The sequence below is a fragment of the Odontomachus brunneus genome, unplaced genomic scaffold, assembly GCF_010583005.1.
Source record: "Odontomachus brunneus isolate Ranch 3 - 2012 unplaced genomic scaffold, Obru_v1 Obru_scaffold_029, whole genome shotgun sequence".
Classification (NCBI taxonomy): Eukaryota; Metazoa; Arthropoda; class Insecta; order Hymenoptera; family Formicidae; genus Odontomachus; species Odontomachus brunneus.
This window is the reverse complement of record NW_022639479.1, coordinates 351,641-379,075: the sequence shown is the minus strand read 5'-3', so window position 1 is coordinate 379,075 and position 27,435 is coordinate 351,641. Positions and strand designations below refer to the sequence as shown.

At 36.8% G+C, this 27,435-nt stretch overlaps 4 protein-coding genes and 2 long non-coding RNA genes across 9 annotated transcripts in view; 4 read left to right on the top strand and 2 right to left on the bottom strand.

Annotated features, from left to right (window-relative positions):
• The window catches only part of LOC116842987 (BTB/POZ domain-containing protein KCTD3), a 6,965-nt gene extending 4,648 nt beyond the window's left edge, over positions 1-2,317 (bottom strand). For both annotated transcript variants that reach the window (XM_032812900.1, XM_032812901.1), the window contains exons 1-5: positions 2,116-2,317; positions 1,600-1,913; positions 1,240-1,395; positions 923-1,111; positions 127-609 (exon numbers count right to left, since the gene is read on the bottom strand). In XM_032812900.1, coding sequence (XP_032668791.1) covers positions 127-609; positions 923-1,111; positions 1,240-1,395; positions 1,600-1,913; positions 2,116-2,174 — 1,201 coding nt within the window. In that variant the 5' untranslated portion in view covers positions 2,175-2,317. The remainder of the gene's footprint in view (positions 1-126; positions 610-922; positions 1,112-1,239; positions 1,396-1,599; positions 1,914-2,115) is intronic.
• Positions 2,318-2,746: 429 nt separating this feature from the next.
• On the top strand, positions 2,747-5,519 carry LOC116843052 (ester hydrolase C11orf54 homolog). Of its 3 annotated transcripts, XM_032813066.1 has the most exons (7): positions 2,748-3,434; positions 3,594-3,755; positions 3,856-3,948; positions 4,030-4,214; positions 4,297-4,576; positions 4,685-4,851; positions 5,105-5,281. In XM_032813066.1, the coding sequence occupies exons 2-7, from the start codon at positions 3,671-3,673 to the stop codon at positions 5,279-5,281; spliced, it is 987 nt and encodes a 328-aa protein (XP_032668957.1). In that variant the 5' UTR covers positions 2,748-3,434; positions 3,594-3,670. The 3 variants fall into 3 exon arrangements, with proteins under 3 accessions (XP_032668959.1, XP_032668957.1, XP_032668958.1); XM_032813068.1 differs by lacking the exon at positions 3,856-3,948 and having other exon boundaries at positions 2,747-3,434; XM_032813067.1 differs by lacking the exon at positions 2,748-3,434 and having other exon boundaries at positions 3,671-3,755; positions 5,105-5,519.
• Positions 5,520-8,487: 2,968 nt separating this feature from the next.
• LOC116843034 lies at positions 8,488-9,946 on the bottom strand. The gene is made up of 3 exons (XR_004377816.1): positions 9,808-9,946; positions 9,543-9,723; positions 8,488-8,632 (listed from the first exon to the last, which is right to left on the bottom strand). It is a non-coding gene; the product is annotated as an uncharacterized LOC116843034 (long non-coding RNA).
• Positions 8,608-10,552, top strand: LOC116843033. The gene is made up of 3 exons (XR_004377815.1): positions 8,608-9,363; positions 9,556-9,687; positions 9,846-10,552. It is a non-coding gene; the product is annotated as an uncharacterized LOC116843033 (long non-coding RNA).
• A 703-nt stretch (positions 10,553-11,255) lies between these two features.
• Positions 11,256-15,914, top strand: LOC116842992 (odorant receptor 13a-like). The gene is made up of 7 exons (XM_032812907.1): positions 11,256-11,591; positions 11,811-12,119; positions 13,092-13,378; positions 13,997-14,096; positions 14,160-14,264; positions 15,031-15,180; positions 15,377-15,914. Exons 1-7 carry the CDS (start codon positions 11,256-11,258, stop codon positions 15,431-15,433), a joined length of 1,344 nt encoding a protein of 447 aa, XP_032668798.1. The 3' UTR covers positions 15,434-15,914.
• Positions 15,915-17,014: 1,100 nt separating this feature from the next.
• LOC116843067 overlaps positions 17,015-27,435 on the top strand; it is a 56,002-nt gene continuing 45,581 nt past the window's right edge. The window contains exons 1-2 of the mRNA XM_032813093.1: positions 17,015-17,328; positions 24,162-24,462. Of these exons, the coding sequence (XP_032668984.1) occupies positions 17,282-17,328; positions 24,162-24,462 (348 nt within the window). The 5' untranslated portion in view covers positions 17,015-17,281. The remainder of the gene's footprint in view (positions 17,329-24,161; positions 24,463-27,435) is intronic.

The following is a 27,435-nucleotide window of genomic DNA, read 5'->3' as shown; positions in this document are numbered from 1 at the left end:
TATATATATATATATATATATATATATATATATATATATATATAACGTTCCAAAACATTTTTTTAGTTACAAATACAGACTGTGAATGATATTATCGCAGTTCTATAAAGTTCTTTAATACCTTACCGATATAATAAATGGACCCGTTATTACAACCTAACAGGAGGAAGGACCCGGCCGTGTCAAAAGACAGGATAGGTACTACATCCTGTATCTGCCAGTGATGAGTCATCGCATGCCATACACCGATTTTTCCGGTTGGCGATAATGCAACCAACTGACTGCCGATAAAGAACAGATACTCCACGCGTACGTTCAAATTGAACGTGCCTACTTTAGACAATCTACTGATCCCTTCCTCCGATACGCCCCAAAGCCTTACTTGGCTGCCATAGGATATGGCGACCATTTTACCATCGGAAACGCCCATCTTTGCGTTTATAGCCACACGCTCTATTATGCACTCGATGTGCGGACTGGTGAACACATGTTGCCATCCGGACGAGTCTTTCAGTCGGTAGCATGTTATAAAGTGCGCGTAAGCGATCACTATCCAGTTGTGATGTGCCTTTATGATTTGCACCCTTAATGGATCCACCCATGACGAAACTGGGCATAAAAAATAATTTTGTTAAAAATGAAGGAAATAAAAAGTGACTTGCCAATTAGGAAATTTGAGTTTTAATAGGCAAAAAATCAAGGTCAAAGTATATAATATATACTTATTATATAGTTTATATTAGTTTATATAAGTATAGTTCAAAATTAAAATGTTGACATTAATGTCAGTGTACATATTTTCAAGTAGAGAAAGGAAATTTTCATCAATGAGATATTATTGTCTTTTTTGGTTAAAAAAAAAAAAAGAAAAAGAGTATTGCATTTTGCTATGTATTATACATTACATTTCATTAATGCTTACCTTGCTGTTGCCCAAATACCAAACTAACGTCGTTTCTATATAATTTATTTAAATCTGCCGAATTGTTTCTAACATGTCTCAGATCTAAGGATGGTGTGCGAGAATGTGGGAGACCACGCTGTGGTAATCGGTAATCTAAAGAGGAATTCCTTATGTGAGTTCCCAGAGTTGCTTTATGATTTTGTTGACCTGTAACAATTTCAAAGTTTCTCCCTTTTAAATATATCTTTTCTATTTCATGTAAATAAGATGGATATATTAGATATATAACTTTTCACACACATTAAATTCAATTATTATTGAATACTCCTAATTACCAGTAGTAACATTTTGATTAATGGAACTAGCAGCAATTGTAGATTGTGAGGTAGATGGTCCATCAATCCTGGAGTTTGTATTAGATACAACTCTAATATGAACAGATACATCACTAACATTCGATGTTACTGTCACAGGCTCTTGGAGAGGAATACCTTTAAAACAATATAAATCATTGTGGTTTTTGCCATGTTACAGTGATATTTCTCTGATTACAATAATATATAATAAAGCCCCCCTTGTAGAAGCTCTTTCCCTTTGCATATATTTATATTCTAAGCATATAAGTCTGCTTTATTTTTATAGTTTCAAAATCAAACTTATAATTAATTTATTGTAATTAATAACACATTTCTTACTTGGAGGTGGTAAATAGCCATAAAACAATACATTGCCACAGGATGACTGAGTCAAATCTTCACAGAGCATCAAGCGCTTAACCAAAGGAGTAATACCATAATATTCAGCCTCATGCCTCAAAGTACGGATATCTATGCTTCTCAAATCAATGTCCTTTGTACGCAGATAATTTAATATAATAGAGAATAGTTTTGGGTCTCTATCTATAAAAAGAGCACCAGTTTCATCCTTATGACTGTCAATCCTATTACTTAACAAAGCTGTGAAGAATGAATCCTGGATCCATGTCAGTGTTTGGCGGGATGTGGAAAATCTGAAAGAGGGAATTTTTTGTTTTTTACATTTTTGTTGATAGTCTTTAACAATAATTTAAATTGCCCTAATATCTTAAAAAATAAAGTAATAGATTAATAATAGCGTCCAGAGCATGCACGCATACATACATACATATGTAAAGAATTCGCACGTACAAGAATGAAAAGTAAACAGCAATAATTGATGGATAACGATCATACCTAGTACCGCCAACATTCAAGTGAACGATATCACTCACGCTTAGATAAGAAGCAGCCATTTTCGTTACTATCGCGTATCTTTATTATCGCAATTCATATCCCGTGAGATCTTTGGCTGCGATGAAATCACGACAATCAAAACAATCTCCCCAACAGGTTATGTTAGAAGGTGCGTTCGGAAACATCACTCAGTGCTCTCTTTCTCTCTTTATCTCGTTCTCACTCGTTCTTGTATCTCCACCACAGATGTCACTTCCACCACAGATGTCAATACTAAACTAGGGCTGCGTTCCGAAATTCACTGCCAGTACTGAAATTCTATAGTATACGTAACATAAACTATAGATTTTCAGTACTGACAGTGAATTTAGGAACGCAGCCTAGGGCCGCGTTCCGTTTCACACATATGCGCGCATTTATCGCTATAGTTCGTGTTACGTATATTGTAGGCAATGCGCGCATAAGTCCCGATTTACAATAGGTGTAGTAAGCTTTAAGCCGTAAGAAATTAACCAATCACAATTAATTATTCCTCTATAATTCCACTGTGATTGGTCAATTTCTTAAGGTTTAAAGCTTACTAAACCTATTGTAGATAGGGCGATTAGCAATATAGTAGTATTACATGCGTCTATGCATTAGTCATAAGCTATAGACAAGTTAACCAACAACAATTGACTATTTTTTTTAAATAATCAACTGTGATTGATCAATTTGCTTGCAGCTTATGACTAATGATTTATTGTAGAAGGCTCATTAAATGTTTATATATACATAGTTTATTAAACATTTATATTAGGGAATAATAGTAGAATATCCTTGACATGTAACGAGCAAGGATCTCGTCGGAGATAGCATTTTTACCTAAATAATTACCTAAATTAACTTAAACTTCTTTTGTTAATAACTTTTTAATTAATTATTAGCAACAGCTAAAATCGCATTTATATTTTTTATTAACGTGTAAACGTAAAACTTTTGAGGTTTAATCTCCTGTTGGTAAATTTTGTACATATGTATTTATAGTAATTCTCATTATGGATTTGTATGTATAACTACAAGACATATAATGATATTAAATAATTGTAAATTGTAAAATTAATACTTTATTACACATAAAATGACGCCAAACATAAGTATTTATATTGATTGGTTAAGAATGGTCGATAATGTCATCGTTCTTCAATTATCATTAGGCCCATTAGGCCCACTTTTCATATACAATATTTATCCAACACTGACAGTCGTTGTTTTTATTTCGTTAGTATCTTTTCTTTTTAGTAGCATCTAAAGAAATAATTTAATAAAATTTTTCCATGGCAAGTATTTTAATAACGTGATATATTATGAAATAATCAGTATTTTGGTTCTTTTATATTATCAGCTTTTATATAATTGATGAATTTTATTGGTATAAAAAATGGAGCCGTACCATATGATTAGATAAGACTATCAGTATCTATATATATACATTGCAGTTGATAATGATATTACTGCTCAAAACAACGTGACAAACAGTTCAATTTAAACTGCAGTACTAACATTTGTTTCCAAAATGGAAAAGACACCTTTGGATTCAGACAAGCTGAATATTGCAAAGAGATCATTACATCAACCTCCTCTTGATGAATTAATGAATGGTAACTATAAAATATTCATAATTGTAAATTGTAATTGGATGGTTTTGGCTAAAGATAATGACCTTATATATGTGACCTTAATTTTATTGTGTAATGGTAGTTCTGAGGGAAGGATTGACTACAAACTTTGAGAAAGTCACTGTTGAGCTTGGTAGATGTCCACAGGACATTGAAAGAAAGCCTAATCGATATGGTACTAATAAGAAAAAGATATAAGTATAACCTGGAATTCTGTTAAATCATATACTTTTGAATTAATAAACCATGTTTTCAGACTTATGTGGTAATCCAATTATTTTGGAGATTGGTGGTCCAGCATACCTTCTACCTTTAGCTCAGAGGGATAAGTTCTATAATGTTGAAACATTACTGCGCCGCATAGATTATTGTGGAAATGCTTTTGTCATAGGTGCAGGAGCTGGACTATGGCCACACAAAACTGATGGGACTAATTGTGAGGTATATGCTGTAATAAAAGTTATATCAATTAAACTGACACTTCTAATTTCAATTAGAAATATTTACAAGATTCTTATTACAGCTCGTTATACATTATAACATAGATACACGGGTAGGCTCAGTAATAAATAATTCATATTATGCATTTGTGGATAAGTCCACTGGAGAATGTATGGTTCCTCAACAACTAGGCTGTAGTGAACAGCACCAAGCAAATAACCCATTATTGGCTAATTTGTATGTGTGTGAAGGTGAACCAGGAACTGTTATAAAAGTATGTGCTAAAAAACGCACTGGAAATTTAGATTTTATAGCGAGTATGCAGAGAGCATTGGGAAACCGCTACAAGAATGAACTTGTCGGTAGGTTTATCCTGAACTATGTTGTCAGAACTATAGAATTAAATCATAGCATAGAAATTTCAAAAATTATTCTATAAACTGCTTTCAAATGTCTACCTGCAAATTTAGGTTTAGGTGGTGTGTTTACTATGAGAAACGGGAAAATAAAACAACATGTTATGCAAGATTTTTCGGCTACTCCATTAACTACTGAGACTGAACTTAACAACTGGTTACGTTTCTATGAGATGGAAACTCCTCTGACAGCTGTTGGCACATTTGTCAGTGCTGAAACAGTAAGTAATATACCGAAGAGAATAAAAATCCGAATAAATATACCGAAGATATTAAAAATCCAAAGAAAGAGAATTTTAGACATTGGTACAAAAAGTTTATTTGGAACATTTTATATCCAAAGGAAAGTTTTTGGGTTCTCGTAAATAACTACAAACATTTAGAATAGTAATTTATAAGTTAGTTTGAAATGATCACTTATGTGTTCAACTTTATTTTATCCCAAACTGAAATTTTTTGTTCACACCTTTTCAGGAACTGGATCTCAGAGTTCAACATTTTCATAGTTTTGCTCATAACAATAAAATGGCAGGACATTATCATATCGATACGACACCAGATACTATCGAGTATGAAGGTTATTTTAATTTAGCAGGTACACTTTATCGCGTCGATCAGCCTCCCAATAAATTGCAGTTTGGGAAAGACTGATTTCGCGTAAAATATCTTAGGCTGTTGTAATGGGTTGAACATTATTAATTCTACATACAAGCCAGTGAAATCACTGCGAAAAATAAAAAAAAAATATATATCTTTTTTTATTTAATGTAATAAAGTATCTCTAGAAAGAATACTGTTTATCAGGAAGTGGAAAGCATTTGACATAATTGTCATAAAAAATATATATATATTATTTCATAATCTTTGTAAATAAATCTATCTTAATTAATTTTTCATATTCTTTATACAATCTTGATATACTTGGTGCAAAGTTTCCACAACAATTAAAATATCCTAGATTTTAACATACTCTAAAAGTATCTCGCACAATATTTATTATATCTAAATTCAAACAGAAATAAATACCAATATGTTGTAATAATCTTAAATTTAAAAATTCTTTTAAATCTTTTAAATTTAAAAATTCTTTTAAATCTTAATTTAAAAATTCTTTTAAATCTTAATTTAAAAATTCTTTTAAATCTTAATTTAAAAATTCTTTTAAATTTATTAATAATTCTAGGACAATTTTTATATTATCCAATGGTTTTTTACCATATTTTGTAAAATAATATATTCTAATTCTAAGAATATGTAAAACATTTGTTAGAGAAAAATCGGATACAAAATTGTCAAATTTGTTGTGCAAATTTAAAAATAAAATTATACAGATATTTTTTGTAAAAATTGATATTGATGTTTTTAAATGAGCGATGAAGCATGCTTTTTGTATTTATTAAGTCCCGATCTACAATAGGACTGCGTTCGGAAACGTCGCTCGAGTACTCTCCCTCTTTTTTTATCTCATTCTTGTATTTCGCTCACTCCAACGGCTATTGTCTAGTAGTGTGCACACAGTGGGTGTTTCCGATAATACCTCTCCGAGTCGTTTTCCTAGAGCAGAAATAAGTTACAGACATCACCATCTACTGCTATTATGTGATTCATGACAACCCAAAGCTACCTAATGGCTCCTGCATACAGGGGGTCGATTGTGTATCTCGAAACGAAGTGAAAATTACAAAAGTGAACAAATTCACTTGGCATTGACCAATGAAGTTACAAATATTCTAGTAAATTTGCTCACTTTTGTTATTTTCACTCTGTTTTGAGATACACAATCGACCCCCAGGACGCAGTAATGCTTGCGGCGGAAGTTCACGCGACAGCCAATCAATATGCTGCTTTCCGTAATAACCTTCTAGCTCCAACGGAAAAACAACATATATTGATTGGCTGTCGCGCAAACTTCCGCCGCGCAGCAAGCATTATCGCGTCCTGTGTGCAGAAGCCAATTCTGTCTCACGACTGTAAGCAGTGGGTTAGACAGAACAATACCGTGACAAATATACGAGATAATTTTGTAAAATTGTATTATTGATTATAAAATCATCTGGTATTGTTTTCTAATAAAATTTTATTTATTCTTAATTAATAGTGAGCCAAATATTCCACTCGGAATTGTTTTTGACTAACAGTAAAAGTAGCTACTAGTAGAAGTAACCCCTTGTCCACAACCTTGCTTTAATCTTTAAGCCGTAATAAATTGACTAACTATAGTCAATTATTTTAAAAATAATCAACTGTGATTGGTCAATTTCTTACGGGTTAAGAATTAAAGCAAGATTGTGGACAAGGAGTAAGGCTAGTGGCACACAAAAAACTTAAACAGTAAAACGTAAACAGTAAGCAAATTGACCAATCACAGTCATCGATTCTTCTTACGATCCAAGAATCAACGACTGTAATTGGTCAATTTGTTTACTGCTTACGTCTTACTGCTTAAGTTTTTTTGTGTGCCACGGTTCTAAAGCGTCTTCTACAATGGCAGTAGGAGTAGTAGTAAGAAATAAGCAGTAAGCAAATTGACCAATTCCATTCTCACGTTTCAAAAATAATCGATTGTGATTGGTCTATTTACTTACTGCTTATTTCTTACTACTACTCCTACTGCCATTGTAGAAGACGCTTAAGAGAATTAGTTTTCTGGAGACAAAAACTAATCGTCGTTAGCTAAAAACTTTAGCAAAGAAACTCCACTATTGGATATCGTATCGTCATACGTCAGTTTATAATGTAAATCCTCCATTACTTGATAAAGCGAAGATGTGTTCTATTCATTGTTTAATCACGATCTCAATTTCTTGTTCAAGGAAGTGGCGTCTCGCAGCGGCGACTTTGAAACTAATTTGCAACGTCACTCAGAAATAACGGGTCTAGTAACTCATTATACCCTTTATTTTCTCATCTAGCGCTCGGTCGGCGTTGATTTCGCTTTCGTGAATTGGCAGCCCTAGTAAATAGATCGCGACGTGGCGGTTAACGTATTTTGATTGTAAGAATCATTTTGTTTCCTCGATTTTGGCTCGCCGAATGAGTCTCGTGTCCGAATCATCGCCGGAACTGCTGAAAGTAAATGTTGTGCATTTATCACGACGAGATATCGCTAATAAGCGCCCGAAATGAGTATGTACGGAACAAGCAGTCTTTGAATAGAGTATCGCCCGTTTATGGTATTAATGGGAGCGTTCAGGAGATACAACGGTTACACAACGGTTGAGTAATTAGCCAACGTAATTGGTCTAAAGTTAGAGATTATTAGGGACGTTAGAGACGTCAATAAGACGTCACTTGACGTCATCTTGTTTGTTGGGTAGCTTCTGATTGCTCCATTGTGACACTTTGAATATTTATTTAGGATTTTAATTCTGATACAAACTTTTACACTAGAATGTTCAATTGAGAAGTCAGGACGGAGGACAACAAGATAGGGTAATAGCCTACGTAATGTTGAATTAAGTTGTATGTATTTGCAACTTCGTTAATTTTTAATTATTCTTATAACTTTCTCACAATTAGTAGTAGTCGATAACACGTTAATAAGCGGGTCGCATGACAATAAGTTATGTTGATTGTAGATGTGATCCTTATTACTTATATATTCAATTGCATTTACTTGATAACCCTGCATTTTTGGATGGGACTATTACTAATTTTCGCGATTAAAATCTCAGTAATAACTAAAGCTCCATCGATGCGATTATACGAGACCACGAAAATTAGTTATATTTTATTTATAAACTACATAATATATTAGTAGACATATTAATATATTAATAGACATGGATTACTATTAAATGATAATATATTATTCCTTTATTCCACTTTATTAATTAAGCTTAAATATCAACGGCCACGCGCGGTTTACTTTATCGTCCAAATAGCGATAAGTGATCAACAAAGTGTAACTTGATACGATCATCGATGCTTCTTCCGTAGATTCAAAGAAACTTTGGATAGGACCCCTTTAAAAGTTGAAATATTTTCTTATCTGTCCAAAGTCTGCAATCATTTTAATATGCAATATCAATTAGCAAAATCCGAAAAAACTGAAATGCCTCTCATACCGACTTCACGAAATATTCATAACACTCAAGGCTCCTATCCTTGACATTACATTTTTGCGTACTTAGAATTTTATCTGCCTGACTAACCCAAAACTTTTCGAGTTTATTAGTCGAGAACGCGAGGTGCTACGTTAATGTTTATTTTAACAGTAGAAGAGACTCATTGTCAGAAATTCTTTTCCGCAAACCTAGAATTTCACTGGTCTGTCTGGCGTCGAACTTTCAGGGCTTATTATTTGAGAATGCGTGATAAGACGGGAATGCGGTTTTCACGACGATGACTTGTCTTGATGGTAGAACAGTGTCATACGTTTCAAATTTTTCTCGGGCACACCTGGATTTACATCTGTCTGTCACATGACTTTCGGAGCTTATTATTCGAGAACGCATAATCGGACCGGAATGCGGTTTTCATGGCGATGACTTATCTTGATAGTAAAACAGTGTCATGACAAACTTTCGGAGAAAATAAATTTCAAATTTTTTTCGCGTACATCTGGATTCACACATGTCTGTCACATACCACAAACTTTTGGAGCTTATTACTCGAGAACGTGTGATCTGACGGAAATGCGGTTTTCATGGCAAACTTATTTTGATAAGAGAATAATATTATATGCCACCAAACTTTTGAGGCCTATTACTCGAAGACTTGTGTCAGGACGTGTGAGTACGGTTTCCGCTGTGATAACTTATTTTGACAATACAGTATCGTTTTTTTCACTTATCTAGAGTTTCTCTTGTCTAGCTTATCAGGTCGCGTGCTATTTTTTTTCACTAGAATATGTTCTCACAATGTCGGTCTAAGTACTAAACCAATAAGCACGTTTTTCGCTCTATGTTACCCATTTTGCACAGTTTTATGATTATTCCATCTGGCCTCGGCGAATGGAGAACGTCGCTACCTGGCAACTGTGATAGTAGGAGTATTACGTTGACGAGGTGACGCACAGTCGCCATCGAGATGCCGGACGCTTTATCCTTTTGACGGTAAGAGATAGAAAGAAAGAGAGTGTTCCTCTGAAACTTTCAATTAAATTTATAATTTTAAAGAAAGTAGAGAATAATGAATAATGGTTTTATTTTTGTTGTTACACATTACTTACTTACATATGATATTTTACGGAAATTTTACCATATTTTTGCAGCAACCAGCAAAGTTTCTATATCAATATACAACGACGAAGAGTTGCACATAATCAAGTAGGACTTGGGAGACGGCTGAATCAATTCTATTATTTGACACAACAATAAAGTTCTTTATACAAACTCAATATGGTAGTTCACTCAACGATTTCTCAGAGATATAATAATATAATATTTATATATATGTATTAATATTATATATAAATATTAAATATTTATATTTAATTATTTTGAAAATTGCTGTCGACTTAAAATATGTGTGAAGAAACAAATAGCTACAAGTATCTTTTACCGAATAGAATACGCCGAGTAAACTTTAAATACACAAACGAATATATATACATTGTAATAGATACATGGATGTGTACATTGATATTTTGAAACACTAGAAATGTTCCGTTAAAAAAAAAAGTAAAATTAAAAAGTGCACTATATTTTCTACATTAATTGGTAATCTATACAACTCCAATGTTCAAAATACATCCTAGAGGCATCCTAGAGATATCACATATCTCTGGTATGTTCCTGGAATGTATTTTGAACATTTATGCTGTATGAGAGATACACGAGAAGCAGTAGTCGAACTTTATAGGGCACGGTTTTATCCAAAATGTGTTTATAAATTAAGATTTGGTTCCACTACTTTTTGTAAAATATACTTATAATAAATTGTACACAGTAACAGCGAGTGACAAAGTATAACATTTTATTTTCAGTTTTTATAATATTTTACTTGTGTATCCTATGCGTCATACATATCCAATTTTATATTATATTCCTATACTATAATTTTTTATTTTCTCATCTTTGCCGTTCCGCTTATTTTTAACACGAAGTGTGGAACGTTCTTCGCAGATATCCCTAACGCTAAGCTTTCTCTATAATAAAGTCGCAAATCACTTAGTAAGATGGAATATATATAATCTATTACGTTTCGACGTTCTATACATTCGGGATGATTACATAGAATATTCGTAGCTGCTCCGAAGACACTGGCGTAGAACTTGTTATGACTCTCCTGGACTACCTTAAACGTTAATTCATACAGCGAAGAAAACAACGTGGATCCATCTTTCATCGTTTCGCGACAATATTGCGTATATCTACGAAAATATATCCGACTGAAACAATTTGGATGATAAATGCTTGCGCAGAAATGCATGAAAATTTATGTGGAGAGAGAGAGAGAGAGAGAGAGAGAGAGAGAGAGAGAGAGAGAGAGAGAGAGAGAGAGAGAGAAAGAGAATAAAATTCTTTTTTTTTCGCGCGGAGAAAGAAACAAACTGACGTCTATGTGACCGAGAAGTTTGCACCCTCGCCGTTAGCTAAAGTTTTCGAACTTCGGAAATTATATACCACCTACGGAAATGATATCCGGTTATTATCTAACTGTACAGGATCGAATCTCGAGAATGGCGGAGTGGAAAAGATTGGTACTTTCGTGGCGCGTTCACATTTCGCCGACGAGATCGCCGAAGAATTCGACCGACCTCGTACTTCCGGCTTTTCCGCAGTCGCAGAAAGTCATGAGTGGCGATCACGTCGTAAGGTATCACGCAGAAAACATCAGACATAACATGGAGGAGGAAAAGATGCAAAGTCAAGAGTGTATCAGTGACGAATACGATAATTTCATCAAGCCCATCAGGATGGTCTCCAAACTAATCTCCATTTGGCCGTTGGAAAAGTACCATACCGCCAAAGCATCGTTCTTAAAAAATTGTCACTTGATTGGGTTATTTTTTGTGGTGTGTACTTTCTAAATTTCTAAAATTCCGCCTTTAATCGGCTTTTAATCAGTTTCAATGGAATACAGTAACAGTCGATGTTGCTGGGTAATCAAGATTCTCTTGGGAACCATTCGATAATTTCAGTCATTTGACTTTGACACTATAAAGGGGTAAACTAGCTTTGTGCGCTTGTGCATAACGTAGCTTAAATGACGTGTGACGTGTCGTTTGTAACAGTTACTTTTGGCGTCCGTCACAGAGACGGCCGATGTGATTTACCACAACGACGATTTGGACGAATTAACGGAATGCGCTCTGATCTGTTCCGCTTTTTATCTTTCTGTCATACGTCTCATCATCTATACACTTCATCGAAAGGACTTGCAGTACGTGGTTGAGATCATGAGGGAGGACTGGATTACGTCGTCTTATGAAGACGTGCTTGTCCTGAGAGAAAAGTGCATCTTCGCATTTCGGCTCGCAAAGTGCTTTATAATTATGGTAATCGCCAACATAATCATGTTTGCGTGCGTGCCGATTTTAGAGGTATGTGCAAGGTATATCTTTTTACGTGATTTGTACTTTGAAGAGTTTGTGATATTTTTTAAAAATTAAAAAAACTTTAGATAGAAAACCAAAAGGAAAAAATAAAAACGAAAGTCAAAACAGAAATAATAAATAAATATATAATGCACACAATAAAACGTGAAAGAACGAACTATAAAACGTCTTTGAGAATATTTATTTCGTGTTTCGCGAAACAACGACGTTGAATCGGCGTGTAAAGTACGCGATATGGCAATGCAACGCCATACGTTTCACGTTGACATTTGTAGCTTTACGAATTTTATTTTTTTCCGGCTAAGATACCGTTTCCCCGAAATCGTTTATTACCGTTTCGCAAATTTTGCGGTAGTGCCTCTACGAAGCGAATCGTTTTCCAATGGTCGTTTCGCTTTACGAGCCTTTCAAAAACACCTGCACACACACGTGTACGTGCGAGACGTTAATCCTTTAACCGTATTTATTTCTCCAATACGTGGGAAATTTAATTGTTAATAAATCAGTGACGGAGCATTTACTGAATTAGAAATGGATACGATGTAATTAATAATAATCAATTCCAAATAATACAATTCAATAGAACGACAGAAACGGTTAATAATAAATATTTCCATAATTTCGGTCAATTATTTACGCTTTCGATTTTTCATTTTTTATTAAATCATAACGTTTCTATAGAAATAACGAAATGATATTTAATTAATCGAGATGAGAAATAATCATTTATCCGATCTGACTAATCGACCTCAAGAAACTTTTTAATATCTTTGCAGTCCCTTTTGAAAAGTAGAGTAATAGCTGAACTATTTATTTGTTATTCATGTATAATTTTAAATTAAATATTGTGATTTTTCGAGTAACGTATTTTCACTATTGTTTCGAGTGATTTTTCACTCGTTCTCAGTGAGACTCGTCTTTAAGAAGTTTAAAGGAGGCCAAAATTTGTTTGACTAGATTTATATTCTGGGAGCGAAGGAAAAGCTTTTGCCGTTTCGCGGCTACTTCTTCGTCAATCAGACGGTCACACCTGTCTATCAGTGCCTTTATGTTTTCAACGTAATAGCCGGCAGCTCCGTGGGTGCCACGATATCAAGTGTGACCAGCTTTACTCTGATTGCGATAACACACGGATCGGCGAAATTCGCGGTGCTGCGAAAGAGGCTCGAGGCGATGAGCAGCAATGATTTCGACATCAAGAAAGTTGTGGTTGACTGCGTCAAGCGTCATCAGGATGCTATTGCGTAGGTGTCGATGTTATGTCGTGATTAGATGCTTCTTTAAATTTCTTAGAGTAATGTAATTCCACTCGAAAAGCAAAGTGACCGAGTCATTCATACTTGAGTGATTTTTTACACATATAGGGTGCATTCTTCCATTCTAAATCGCGAAATGAGTATTTTTATTTATAATTGAAGAGTGAATCTAGTGTACTTCAGCTTCGCAGAATTCAATTCACTTTAGTCGACTGAAACATTTATGGATTAAGAGTTCTCACTTAAAATTTAAATTAAACATTTACTCTTACAATTCTGAGCTTTAGGTGAGATTTTATTTTAAGAAATTTAGAGAATGTAATATTAGGTTTCGCGAATTAAACGTTGAAGCGCAGACAATATTTTCTTGTTTCTTACGGAGAATAATTTTTTTTAAAAGGAAAACTCTCTCTCTAGGAAACTGAACAAAGTTAAAATTGAATGAACATTTATTCAATTGATTATTGACTCGATATATCGTTTACGACAAACACTATTTTCGCTTAATTGTATTGACTTGTTTACGTATTTTTCCTATAATGTTTTGTGCATAATAATGATCGCTATTATCGTTGCTCGCTCATTCTCTGGATTCTCTCTTCTCAGTTTCGCAGACGCGCTGGAAAGGCTCATAAACGTCCTGGCGTTAGGACAGTTTATCATCAGCACTGGTCTGGTCTGTTTCGCGGGATTTCAAATCACCTCAGTGAGTTTACGTGCTGAAGGATGTTTATTAAGAAGGCCGCATTATTGCAAAATATTGCTCTAGATGTTGGAGAACAAAGGACGCTTGATAAAATACTCGACTTTCCTGAATGCCGCTATCGTCGAACTTTTCATGTTCAGTTTTAGCGGAAATAACTTAATAACTGAGGCGAGTATTCTTTTCAATCTCGATTAAAATCTGTAAAATTTGGTCGTACATATTTCTCGCGTTTAAAATGATAAACATTTTGCCCGCAATTAATTAGTCGTTTATTGACTTATCAAAGTTTTCTTATCTTAGATTTATTTTATTAATTTTTATACAAGCAGAAATCGCTACAATCAAATCTATACGACAGCATGAGATTATTATATCGTTAAAAAAATTCTATATCGTAAATATTTCACACAAATATATTAAACATATGTCATAAATATATACATTCTTTTATGAAGTTAATCCATAAATTTACAAAATACCCAGAAACCCATAAATTTACAAAATATTGTAAAAAGGAGTTTGCATATTTTACATAAATTTTATATTATTTTATATTATTTTATATTATTTTATATTATTTTATATAAGTTTTGTAGAACAAAATTGATATATTTTATCGATTCAGATCGATGTAATGTTATGCTATTATGCGAGTTCTCATTCGAATAGACTTATTCTTGCAAATGATCATAATTCATTTCATAATTTATTTATAATATATTCTTTCACAATGCGCACATACATACATATAATATCTTTTTTGATACACCGAGATCAATATTGAATGCGAAGGGCGTAAACAAGCGCTGGTTGGTTTAATGCACGATAATTGCGTCGATCGATTAGCAACGCATGAATCTTCATTGCTACGCAGCTCACTGACCTCGTAATCGCTTTTAATTAATTTACGGCAAACGCTTGTAATGGACACCAGAGCGAGGCCGTGGGCGAGTCGGCTTACAGCAGCGGTTGGATCGGCGGTACTTTCGGCCGAAGTCTGCAGATCGTGATGTTACGGTCGACGGTTCCCTCCAGAATCACCGCTGCCAAATTCTACAGCATGTCGCTTGAAAGTTTTGCTCAGGTAAGCGGTTATTAATGCAGCACGGTACTGTAATTAAAAATTACAACAATAAAATAATGGCGAAGATAAATTCTATCCATTTTTCGGAAAGTAAAGAATCACGTATGTCATCTGGGAGTTCGCTGCTCCGTTAAAGACGGAAGAACGGGCGAATGGGAAACGTATCGCGAGGGGAATGTGATTTTGTTCTTCGCAGGTGCTCAGCACGTCCTTCTCCTACCTGATGGTTTTAAAGGCCACGAGCGACGAATAGGGATCAGCGAGCGACATTGGCAATCCAGCGCGGGCTCCATTTCACAGAGAATACGCTAGTCGAAGCCCGTCAGCCCGAAAATACACGCGCGGATCAAAGGAGGCCCAACATGAAAGTCGCGGCGCGCTCTCAAGATCCGCATAAAAGGCGGATGAAGAAGCGCGCCCGAAGCCGCGGGGGTTACGGCGGGAAGGGAGACCGTACGACAGCGATACGCGAAATGGAGTGCACCTCGTAACGGCCGCGATAGTCCGCAACCAGCATCTCTCTTCCTCTCCCCGTTGGCTGTACATGTTCTGTTAAATATGAGACGTTGCCCGGCGCTTTCGGGCGAACGCAGACACAGCAAATTGCCTTCTGATTAATTCCCGGCCGATGGAACCACGTTAAACCACGGCGGCGGTCGCTACCCCCACAACACACTGACCCAGTAACTCCGTTAAACACCAAGACACACCGGCGACCGTACCCTCGTTGTACAATACGGTAGCGTAATCGGCGATACCGCAACAGCGACGATTTGTCCTTGCCCGTTCTGCCGAGTTCGGTCTATTAAATTACAGGCTGATTCGTAAGTTGCAACGTATTCCGCGACGAGGCCGATTGTAACCGGGTTAAAGTCTGGTAGTTGCAATTTTATCCAGATTTCGATCTCGACGATGGATCGCTTCGTCTTTCGTCATGAGAGTGTATTGATGCTGATGAATATTTTCAAAAATGTTGAATCCTTGGAGCGTCACTGTACCTAAAGATCCCAATTTTCGACGTGGACTACTTTCTAGAATTTTTCAAAACAGGATCTTAGAATTTTTACAAACGAGGAGTGGGAAAAGCTTCGTCGATATTCGGAATTTAGGATTCTTATTCCTTTAAGTCTTGACATCTGCGACTTTTGGAAAATTATTTTTTATTTTTTTAACTCGTAGATCTTTAAATTCTTCTATCCATTATATTTTTTACGTGTTTTATACCTGATATTTCTTGGATGTTTACACACACTTAGGACTGAAGTCTCGGGTCTTCACAATTTTTAGCTTCAGAACACCTAGAATTCATCGTTGAACTCGTTTAGTTTGCAAGTCCCTAAATTCACGAATCTCCAGATCCTTCTCAAATGTCTTGATCCTTGATTCGACACATTTTCAGATTCTAGTCGTTCAAACCGCTTGTATGTTCTAACCGCTTGTATGTTTGATATCTCTCCTTGAATGCCCGATACCATTCTTCAATTCTACGTTAGCAGACTCTTTTCAGCCCTTCGATCCTTGAGCGTTAAATCTAACAGCTTCGGCATAGCGATATCTTGAAAGTAGTGCTTCTTTCAATCTCGATGGTACCGTCAAGCGGCGTCTTATGAAACACCTTATACACACAACTCACCGGTGACTCGCGATGCTCCCTTTTCCTGGGCTGGTGTCGTTGGGGTCAAAGAGTCGGGTAACGTCCGGACGAAATGGCACGGTGAGCTTCGTCGTCGAGGTTCTCGCTCGCTCACTCATTCCTGGTGGGGTAAACCACGAGCGGGATGGTCTTGGGAGCGACTCGAGGGTATTTTCATCGCGGCAGTGCAACACGTGCACCCGGTGCAGCCGGTGCACACATTCGCCTCGACTACTCGTTGCCAGTTCGCACTGCGGGATCCATCGACGCGCGGCAGCGGCTCCAGCCAGCCTTCTGCAAGATGCGAGTCACGAGGAGCCGGTAATCGCGTCCCCGTGTCCTTCGTCACCTCGTTTGGCTTCTTTCCTCTCGACCGATTAGCGGGCCAACGTTCTTCGGCAGCAAGCATCATCGGCGAGATGCGGGGAGCCGGATGACGCCGCTCGTTGTCGTCCGCGAGACGGCAATATGGCGAACATCAAAGTGGCCGTACGCGTAAGACCAATATCTGCTAGGTGAGCAAACGATATTTTTTTGGATAAGATACGTGAAATCCTTCTAATTTGGAAACGTGATGAAAAATAAGGCAACATCACTCACCAACATTTGCGAGACTATATTTGCTTGTCATAGTATAGGAATAGTAGAGGAATGGCATGTATAGAGGAAAAAATGGTTTAATACTTGTGATTATAATTTCATAGTGAAACAATTAAAGTTAGCAAAATTCTTTTGACTCTAATAGAACTCTAATAGATGCTTTGTTATACTAGTGATAATAATTTTGAATACATACAACATATTTCTTTCAGTGTGCGTGATATGTGATAAGAGAAAGAATGAAGAATTAGAATTATAATAAACGAGTGAAATTGATCGAGGTTGGATTAATGCATGAGGTTGGATGGACCTCGTTAGGATATTATGAAAAAGATAAAGTAAAAGATGATGAGTCACCAGAGCAAAATGGCAAGTCGGTACGTTTCTCAGCTGAGATATATTTTCAGCTGAGCGTGTCGCTAATGAGGTTAAAAGTAATGTAATTTCTTTCTTCGCAATGGATATCCCAGTTAGCTTCTCTCGAGTTTGACACGTTTTTTTACGTCGAACTGTTGTAACACTTCGAAGGAAAAAGTTATAAACCATAATATATTACCGTTATAACATTATAGTTTACAGTTATAGCTTGCGTTGATTAAATTAATTTCTGACGACTGATAAAGTTAATCTGCTCCATGTATCAACTTTTAACTACGATGAAATGTAATAATTACAGTTTTTTACAAATGCACTAATGCATAAAGACGGAAGAAACGCGCTCACCTTTCGCAGCAAATTACTGATGGGGTTTAATCGTCACGGTGAAAAAATGGTGAAAAAATGGTGTCTTCCTGCGTTCTTTTCTGCTTTTGCGCGAATGTCGAAGTTTATCATGTGGGTCAAGGTTTACGGTGTTCTTCACTGTTCTTTTTTCGACTAGCACACAATACGGGTACGCAATACTTCAGGAAGACGATGATTAACTTAATGATAATTATGCGTTATTTTTACGCATCGTTACCGGCGCGAATTATTACAACGAAGATTATTATAGCGATGAGAAGTTAAGTCTTTCGAGTAATAGGGATAGCTAAATGGCAACGAGACTTTCCCCTAACAGTTGTCCAATTTCGACGCTACCTGGGTTCAAAGTTTACGACTCGACTATGTTTTGCAAAATATGTTTTCCTTATTTTTACGATTCGGGCTTGCACAGAAGATGCACTGTACATCGATCGTATATGTGTTTCCCGTAAATCGGAAACTTGTGCTTTTGGATAATTAAATTTGTAAATTTTATTATATATTCACATAGTCCAGCACTGCTAGATTTTTTCAGCCAAGTTTTTAACTCCACAATTTGTGCTGGAAATTTACATTTTGTATTTTTTAATGTTTCAAGTTATATAATTTAAAATATTTAATATCTTGTAACTCGAATTGTATGCCACAATTTTCGATTTTTTACGCTTTATAATTATCAAGAATAAAGTACTATTTGTATCCTTGGATTTTACACTTTTTCATTTCTAAGTTTCCGGAATTTTCATATTCTTTGGTCCTGCGAGGCCTTTCTTTCGGCTCTGATTTACGATTCTTTTCTCGCCGTGAAATTTTTATACCCTCGAATTCTCAATTTACGTACTCGCGCGCAGCCGCTCCGTGCAAACACTTATGAACTCGTTTCTATACTTAGACTACTAGGGTGGCGGCAAAAAGACGACCGCGCGCTCGTCCGCAAGCGGTAGGAGGCGGCCCGGAGCCACCGGAAGCGCAGACGAAAGCAATTGAGCGTCGAGAACTTGAGGACCTTCTGCGAAGGTTTCTGTCGCGAGTTATTGCGCGCTTATTCACGGTACAAATCGTAATTAAAGCGTGATTCATTGCGCCGGTGCACCCGGTCGTGCTGCGCCACAGTCGAATAATTTAAGAGAGCTTAATTATGGATCTCCGCGGCCTCGCGCACCCGTCAAGAGCTCGCTCGACCCTTAAATATTTTAGCAACATATTGCCTTACTTTCAACAAATTAGATTGTTTCCCAAAAGAGTGTAAGTATGATAGAGAATAAATGAGAGAGAGAGAGGGAGAAGGAGAAAAAAAAGAAAGAGAAAGAGAGAGAGTAAGAGAAAGCTTGATAAAATTTTGTTATCTGAAAAGATGACTTTGGTTATTCTAAATGCGTCCCTGTACACAATTGTGCGAATCAAATACAACTGGTATTTAGACTCTAGCCGTGGATATTTAAAGGCACAGAATGAGGTCTCGCGAAATTCATTTACAGCAGGAAATGAATGATTTCGTACGGCGAAGTCAATTATGCGCGACCATGCAAGCGTTGCTCAAATTTCTCTCGAGCTTTACTCGTGTAAATATGTATAGTTCGTTAACATCGTGTATACGTTGTCCGGTACATAGTAAATCTTCGGTGCTTGCGTTTATGATCTTAAAAATCCTTCGATTTGTAACATATGTTCTCGGGGAGTTTTTAATTTCTAAGTTTTTAATTAAAAAATACCTTTAAATTTTGAATTCTTCAGGTTATATAATTTAAGATATTTAAATATCTTGTAATATCTTGTAACTCGAATTGTATGCCACAATTCTCGACTTTTTATGCTTTATAAATATCAGGAATAAAGTATTCGTGTTCTTGGATTTTTACATTTTTTCTTCTTTACATTTTTACACTTTTCTTCTTTGAAGTTTTAATATTTCAGATTCTGAATTATTAAACTATTATATTTAAACATATATAATTAAACATTTAAGTTCCCGCATGTTTCTTCGCATGCGACTTATGAAAACATTTAGACTCGCAGTTGTACTTAAAATGGTTGGTTTCTTAGCTCGTCGTTTCTACGATTATTAAATCCGTGAATCCACTTAATCTCGAATCTACTCTCAAGTTTCTTATCGAAGAAGTTAAACATAAAGTTGCATCTAATATAGATCTTAGGGATCATAATCTTTTTTACTCGTCTTCGACCATTTTCTTCGCAAACGCTTCGTTACTTACTCCCAATTGTACGCATAGTAGGCCGCTTAATGATCTTGGGGGAAGAGAGGCTCGAATGGATCCATGCTCCGAAAATACTCCCATTGACGTAGCGTGGGGTTGCCACATAGGAGATATCGGGAACGACACCATGGTTTGGTGTGAGGACGACCTTACGTTGACAGCCGCTGCATCTGTTCTGTTTATAGTCGCCGTGGCGGCTTGACAGGTACGCGTGTACTGTCTTAACATGCCGGTATTGTTATTTTCGTGCTATCGCGCCGAAAATCGAGGATACGCCAGTTCTTCGTATTACATGCGAAGCGTCCAACGTTATGATGTGAAGAATCTCGAGAAAGTCTGGAAAATACGTGAATTCATTGAGTATACAAAAAGTGGCGAGAAAGTGGATCGGTCAATGCAGCTAAGCTATAGCTCGTCGAGCAACATTTATTACCGAACAAACTTGACATTATGCAACAAAGAAATTATGTTCAAAAGCAATTGTCAACTTGTAGTTGATCAAAGAATTTAAGCATCTTATAATGCAAAGAGATTTATGAAATCAAGTTACCTCCGCTTTAATAAATTTAAATGGGATTGATGAAAAGCATCTGCGAAAGGAAAGAGAGGAAAGTGGAGTTGCTTGTAGAGAAGAAGATTATCTAAATCGAGAGCTTAGTAAAAATAATATTCCCCAAGTCCATTACACCATTCAGCTTGTCAACGACCTCGCTGGAAGCGATCTGTTTCTAGCAAGCTCCTTCCTGAGTGATTAAAGCGCAAAGATAAATAAACAGAGCGTAGATGAATAAGTTGCAGTATTTTGAATCATGATGCTGTAGGTTTTATAATATATTACATGCACTTTAGAAAATGCTAACTTTCATAAATTGAAGATGTCAAATTGTATTATTACAAATTTCATAATTAATTTATTTTAATTTAATTTAATTTAATTTTGCACTTGATATTATTTCTTTTCAATACCTCATTTTTTCCAATCGTAATTTTAAAGATTATTTTTTGTTGCGTTTTTTTTATTTACGTTGAAAATAAAAAAGAAATTTAATGAATGTTCATTTGGCTTAGAACCAATTGACGTTAAATGTAGTTACTCAATTTTCATTACGCTTTCATATCATATGGTCATTTTTGCAATTAAATATGGCATAAAATAAAAAAAAGAAGCGATGAAATCTATAAATTCTATTCGTGCCTTTTCTTCGTTCCATTCTAGAATTTGCATTTTAGCGCTTCTTTCGAACAGCTTCCCCCTTTCGAGGGGAGAATAATGTCACTGCTCGATCGTTCTTCGCTTGTGCAACATATTGACAATGGGTATCTCGGGTTTCGTGCTCGCGAAACGTGAAGCGTGACACGAAATCGTACTTTCAATTATTAGGGCTGAGGGAACCTAACGGGAACCGATAGGATCACGCGAAAATCGGGGTTAAAGTACCGCATTGCTCCTACGGCATACACTCGCTATAGCGTGCGAGGATGTCGCGACACATAGCCACGCTTGCCGTATGTCCTGGCACGCAAAATGCAGCGCCACACGACACTGGGTTGACCCGAAAACGCGAAACCGCGGCCGCGCGTTTGTAATTCGCGATGTAAACCGCGCGTTCGGCGCGATCTCCCTGGGACTTGTTGCATGCGACTCGTCTTCGAAGCCCGGAAGGCACCCGAAATCACGCTACTTTATTTTTCCTTCTTATGTAACGAAAGACTTTCTCTTTTCCCGTTAATAAACCATTGATAAATGATTACTAAAATGCCATACTTTTCATCCTTGTAAACTTGCCGTTCCTCGACTTTCTTTTTCAATCATTAGGTTGTCTAGTTTTCCCACTGTGTTTCTTTTCCTTTTTTGTATGTGTACACAGAGAAATATTTTCTTGTTACGTTTTACAAATAGTTCAGATAGAAATTTTGTCTCTGTTGTCTATACTGGTTAAATATAAAATATATATTGTAAGTCAAACTAGAAAATCTAACTCACAAATTTTCAATTTTGCAGGAGAGCCAAAAAAAACTGGTAACTTTCGTAAAACTACGAGTTTTTTCACAATTTTTTGTGTTTGGCTTCATTTATTAAACGGAATTTAATAAATATATTCGATGGAACCGAACAGACAAAAATTGTGGTAAAATTCGTAATTTTACGAGAATCATCAATTTTTTAGTTTTCCTGTAAAATTGGAATTTCTGGAAATCTCTCTCTATATATACGGTTATTTTATATTAATTTAATTATTTTATTTTTATTTAATTTCATAACCTATTACTCGAGCAAAGTTTCACACTTTTGGAACGTATTTTTGATAATAGTTCTTAGTGACACGGAATGACGTTACATACGTTTCGAACAAACTCGAATCAGTTTTTCTCGAGCGAAAAATATGAATCTCTCGGAAGACACATTTGTACGCACACGCGATATAAAAAGACTTACAGAGAAAACGGAACATTATGTCACAAGCTTAAAATTAACAGAATATTAAAGCCCAAAGAGATAATCTTTTTATATGAAGCAACTGGAGAAGCATGGCCGTGTGATCGCGCTGAGCGCTTTGAGAAAATCGGGTAAAGCCCTCGATTAAATAATACGGAGGGGGCGCACGCCCCCGTGTGAACGCGACGCATGGTATATGCATTGCCGCTACCGCCTCCGTCGCCGCGCGGCCGTTTTTCGATGAATCGATTCCAATCCACGAAGCATGAAAAAATGTGCCTGGCAAAAAAACAAGAGGATAGAATAAAAAGAGCGGTAACACGTGCCGACGAGGAAAGTGATAAAACGATGCCGGCTTCGAAAACGTTAGCAAAGCTGTCCGCAGTGCTCTCGGGTTCATTGACCCTGCCTCTTGCCCCTCCGGCCCCTTTGCCAATATTTCGACTCGTTATTTCTCCTTTTGTCGTTGAATCAAGCGATTCCGCAAATCCTCTGTAACGAAATGATTCGTGTGGTACGTCATAAAGTTTGGAAATGTCATACAATTCTTAGTAATTGACGGAAGTTTCGTTTTTATTCTTTATAGGTGCAGATTTCTATTGCATCTCTTGAAAATCTCCAGTTTCTGCTGGGTTCATTAGATTGTAGGTTCTTCTTGAATCTTGTCGAGTATTAAAAGGGGTTGAGAAGTTTACAAAATTTGTGGTATCTGCTCAGTCGGATAAAGAATCGCTAAGCTTTCGATAAAAAAATTATTTGTTACATTAAATTATCGAAAATAAATGAAAAAAGTGTTTGTTCAACGCAGCGTCGTGAAAAAGTTCTTTCAAAGTAAATAACACTTTTTTACTTCGACAGAGTGAGTCACTTTGCGTCGTTCACGGCGCAGAAACGAAGGATTATTAGTGACTACGTAGAATTATTTTATCGTTTTATTATTTAAATCTTCTGTAAGTAAAGCAATATAACAGGATAATCTGTCGTTTTCGCGTTGCATCGCCGCGGATAGCTGGTTTGTATTCATAAAACAGAAACTCGATGTTTACTCCGAAGGGATTTGTGTTTTTTTATTGAGCTTAAGGAGTACTGCAAGTGTCTGAATCTTTCTCGAGCCTACATCTGTACATTTACTTAATTATTATCTTAATAATGACACACTGCACGATGCATCTCTGAAAATTACCACGTGAATCCTTATTTTTTACAGACATCAATACATAATAAAGCATCAGTTTGTATAATCCTGACGCATTCAATGATATTTATTAATTATTATCATCTCCGCCGAGCTTATTGCCGATGAGTTCAGATGAATGATGCATCAATGTCGTTCACCTTTTTAATCGCACAGGGAATCAAAGCTGACCGGGTCCCAGGTGGTGGTCCGCTCGGAACTGAACGAGATCTCCTTGACGAATCTCAAGGTGTCATCGAGCAAGGCCGGGGACAGTCGCGAGAGGACGCGAAGGTATGGTTTCGACTACTGCTTTGACTCGTCGGATCCCGAAGCGAAGAATTACGTGACGCAGGCGACGATCTACCAGACTCTAGGCCAATCCATCCTGGACGCGATGTTCTTAGGATATAATTCTTGCCTGGTGGCTTACGGGCAGAGTGCGTCCGGCAAGACCTACACCATGATGGGCACGAAGGTAACGCGCGAAACGCGTGTCACACACACACATATACACATTTTCTTTCTCTCTCATGATAATTTTCCGTCGGGATTATTTGGACGGGGGATTATCGTTGGAATTTAATGTGCGACCCACCGCATAATTTAATTTCCGCATTTTAGTTTGCATTCACGGACACTATGTAAAATGTATCGCGGCGCGGCGCGTTTAATATAATTTCTGAACATTTTTCTTAATTTCAGAATTTCAAACGCGATTAATTATAAATTTACTTGGCGCGGATTCCCGATAATCGGACGCATGAATAATCGAGCGTTTAGCTTATTTTGACTTTATAATGGCGACACGTCACGAAATGTGCAAATGTGCCGCGTGTTAAATAATAATAATTTATAATGGTATTACGAGTTATTGCAAACTATTGTAATCCACATGTATAATATTAATGCGTTTATAATATTAACTTTTGCCTCTCAACGAGACGACACCTCCGAATTGCCGATTGTGAGTATTGAAAATGTGTATTCCTCAATGAAGTTTTTCTCCCTCGTTAATGAAGAAGGAAACTATCCTTATATCGTAAGAAAGATCAATTTTAATCGATCAAAAAAGAAAAAGAAAAAAAGAAAATTGTCAGTGAGCCCGTTGAAATCGAAATTTCGTTCGATGACAAGGAGAGAGAGATAGAGAAAGAGAGACGCTCTGTATATGGAGAAAATGTATTTGCGATTTCGAGCACGCCCGCGTCGTCCGCGAAAATACATTTCGCATTTTATGTCTATTTTATCAGCGTTGTTTTCGCACGGCAGCGTCGCGGAACTCTTTTGCCATCCGAATAAACCGGCGATGATGTGTTTACGGGTCAACGTGCAATGTGCAAATTGTTTCGATTTATCTCGTAATAAATCTGATTGGCACTTTATTTCCATTTTTGTGGGGCATAATAGACCTCTTCCATGCATCGTCGAGCGTGCGGCCGTTTTGTCAGTACGTCGACGGTATTATTTCCAAAAGCGAGGCGCGTACGCGCCGCGCGAGCCGAATTATTTTGATTTATTTCGCGTTTCATTAATACATCGCAAAACGTTATTCTTTTTCCCGGTTGCATATTTTTTTTTCACCTTCGTTTCTTTTTTATTTCCCGCGCGCGCACACACAATGTGCGGGTGCAATCTATTTTGCTTTTATTCGGCCGGGCAGCGTTCTGTTGTCATCAGTGCTGTACGCGCTGACGTTTTCGCAATATTCGCGCAAAATATCCGTGCAAAATGCGTACGTACACACGTGTCCCGATTTGAGAGTCACCGCACGGCTGGGCCGAGTGATGCGTCAATTAATTTCGCCAGGAAATCTTATTAACTTTTTAGCGCGACCTCTCGCGAAGATCGCGTAGATAATTAATCTTGCCGTCCCTTCGGAAGGATCCTCTCTGTCCTTCGCGACGATGATATCACCGGAAAAAAGGATTCGCTGTTGGAATCGTTATTTCAGAGAATATATGGCTGTAATATATGGATAGCTAGTATTTTTTATGTTACTGCAATCGAGCCTCAGAGCTAGGTAAGATTAGTGGCTGTACTGAATAAAATTTTAGACTGATCTTGTCAAGCTGCTTATAGAGCCAGCCCATTTTTGTCGCAGGTGTAATTTTAGTTATTGTAGCAAATTGTTTCGTATTTTCACCTACTCATTCAAGTCTGCAGAACAAATTTATTTACTCTATGAAAAAATCATTTCATACTTACATTTACTTAACATACACGATAAAAAAAGATTTTTGTTTTTTTTATGGAGAAGCGGTCCAATTTAGCTGCAGCCACATCAGTACGTGTATATTAACATTACACAAACTTTTACAGGCGCAAAAAGCAATTTTTTATCACTATGAGCAATATTGATTTAGACTTTTATTGCTAGAGCGACTAATTATTGGCAATAATGAAATTCGTTAATATGTCAGATTTTCTTTGATATAACAACAAAAAGATCTCAATAGATAAGTTTCATTCAATATCCTAAGCTATATTATCCATTGGTCTCGGTAGAGAATCGTCTGTGTTATACCAACAACTCTATCGTACTATAAAATTAAATTTTCTTGAGTTCAATCACTAATCTTGCGTCGCTCCAAGGCTTAATTAACGTGGAAAACTAGTTGTTATTTTACTGCTATCGCTTTTTAAGTTATTAAAATTTTTAATTGCATCAACAAATCTCTCTTCTTTTCTACGAGAAATAATATTTAGTTCCAACCATCTCCAACTTGGCACAATAGCTTCGCACAAAACTGGGCATTTCGCATTCCGCATAAAACGGCCGATGTATATTTAAAGTTCAAACAGCATCAATTTGATTATCGGTTGTCCTCCTCGTCCTCCTCTTCCTTCTCTTCTTCCTCCTCCATCTCCTCTTTGCTCGTCAGCCAATTCCATTCGCTAAATTATCATATCGCATCGCCGGCTCTAATTGGCCGACAAGAGGGAGAGCGGCGTTCTCGTTGCAGAATCGAATCGACGTTCCGTTTCTCGTCCCGAAAATTTCAAACAGTAAATTGAAACTGTTTTTGCGGAATGGCGCTTAATTAAATTGCCCGCCGACCTCCGCCGTATCCGCGCGCGCGTACGCACGCCGAGGGTGCATCCGAGTGGTGTTAGGGGATGCATTGCGCGGTGGTGGCGGCGACGGGATGGGTGGTCGAGCAGACTTTTAAAAGCGCAGCACGTGTTGCAGCTATGCAGCGCACTCGTTTGTCGGGCTTCAATTATAAAAGGACGCTTCGAGCGTTGGTTAATAATGCATCAAATTTCGAAATTGACAAGACCCCTCGTTAAGGCGCGGCGCGTTGTTTCCGGTCCGAATAAGCTTTATTGACTGACCCTACGCCATCGCCAGACGATAAATACTACCTTCTCGTTAATCTCTATTTTATTTTCGATCGTTTGCGGATCCTACAGAAATACTTGTCGCGAATATCAAAAGCGGGTAACT

Bases quoted from the DNA above. Each gene is read 5' to 3' on its own strand.
- LOC116843052 (XM_032813067.1), top strand. From the start codon at position 3,671: ATGGAAAAGACACCTTTGGATTCAGACAAGCTGAATATTGCAAAGAGA. The intron at 3,756-3,855 runs GTAACTATAAAA...GTGTAATGGTAG, and splicing joins TCTTGATGAATTAATGAATG to TTCTGAGGGAAGGATTGACT. The intron at 4,215-4,296 runs GTATATGCTGTA...TTCTTATTACAG, and splicing joins CTGATGGGACTAATTGTGAG to CTCGTTATACATTATAACAT.
- LOC116842992 (XM_032812907.1), top strand. From the start codon at position 11,256: ATGGCGGAGTGGAAAAGATTGGTACTTTCGTGGCGCGTTCACATTTCG. The intron at 14,097-14,159 runs GTGAGTTTACGT...ATATTGCTCTAG, and splicing joins CGGGATTTCAAATCACCTCA to ATGTTGGAGAACAAAGGACG. The intron at 14,265-15,030 runs GCGAGTATTCTT...AATGGACACCAG, and splicing joins GAAATAACTTAATAACTGAG to AGCGAGGCCGTGGGCGAGTC.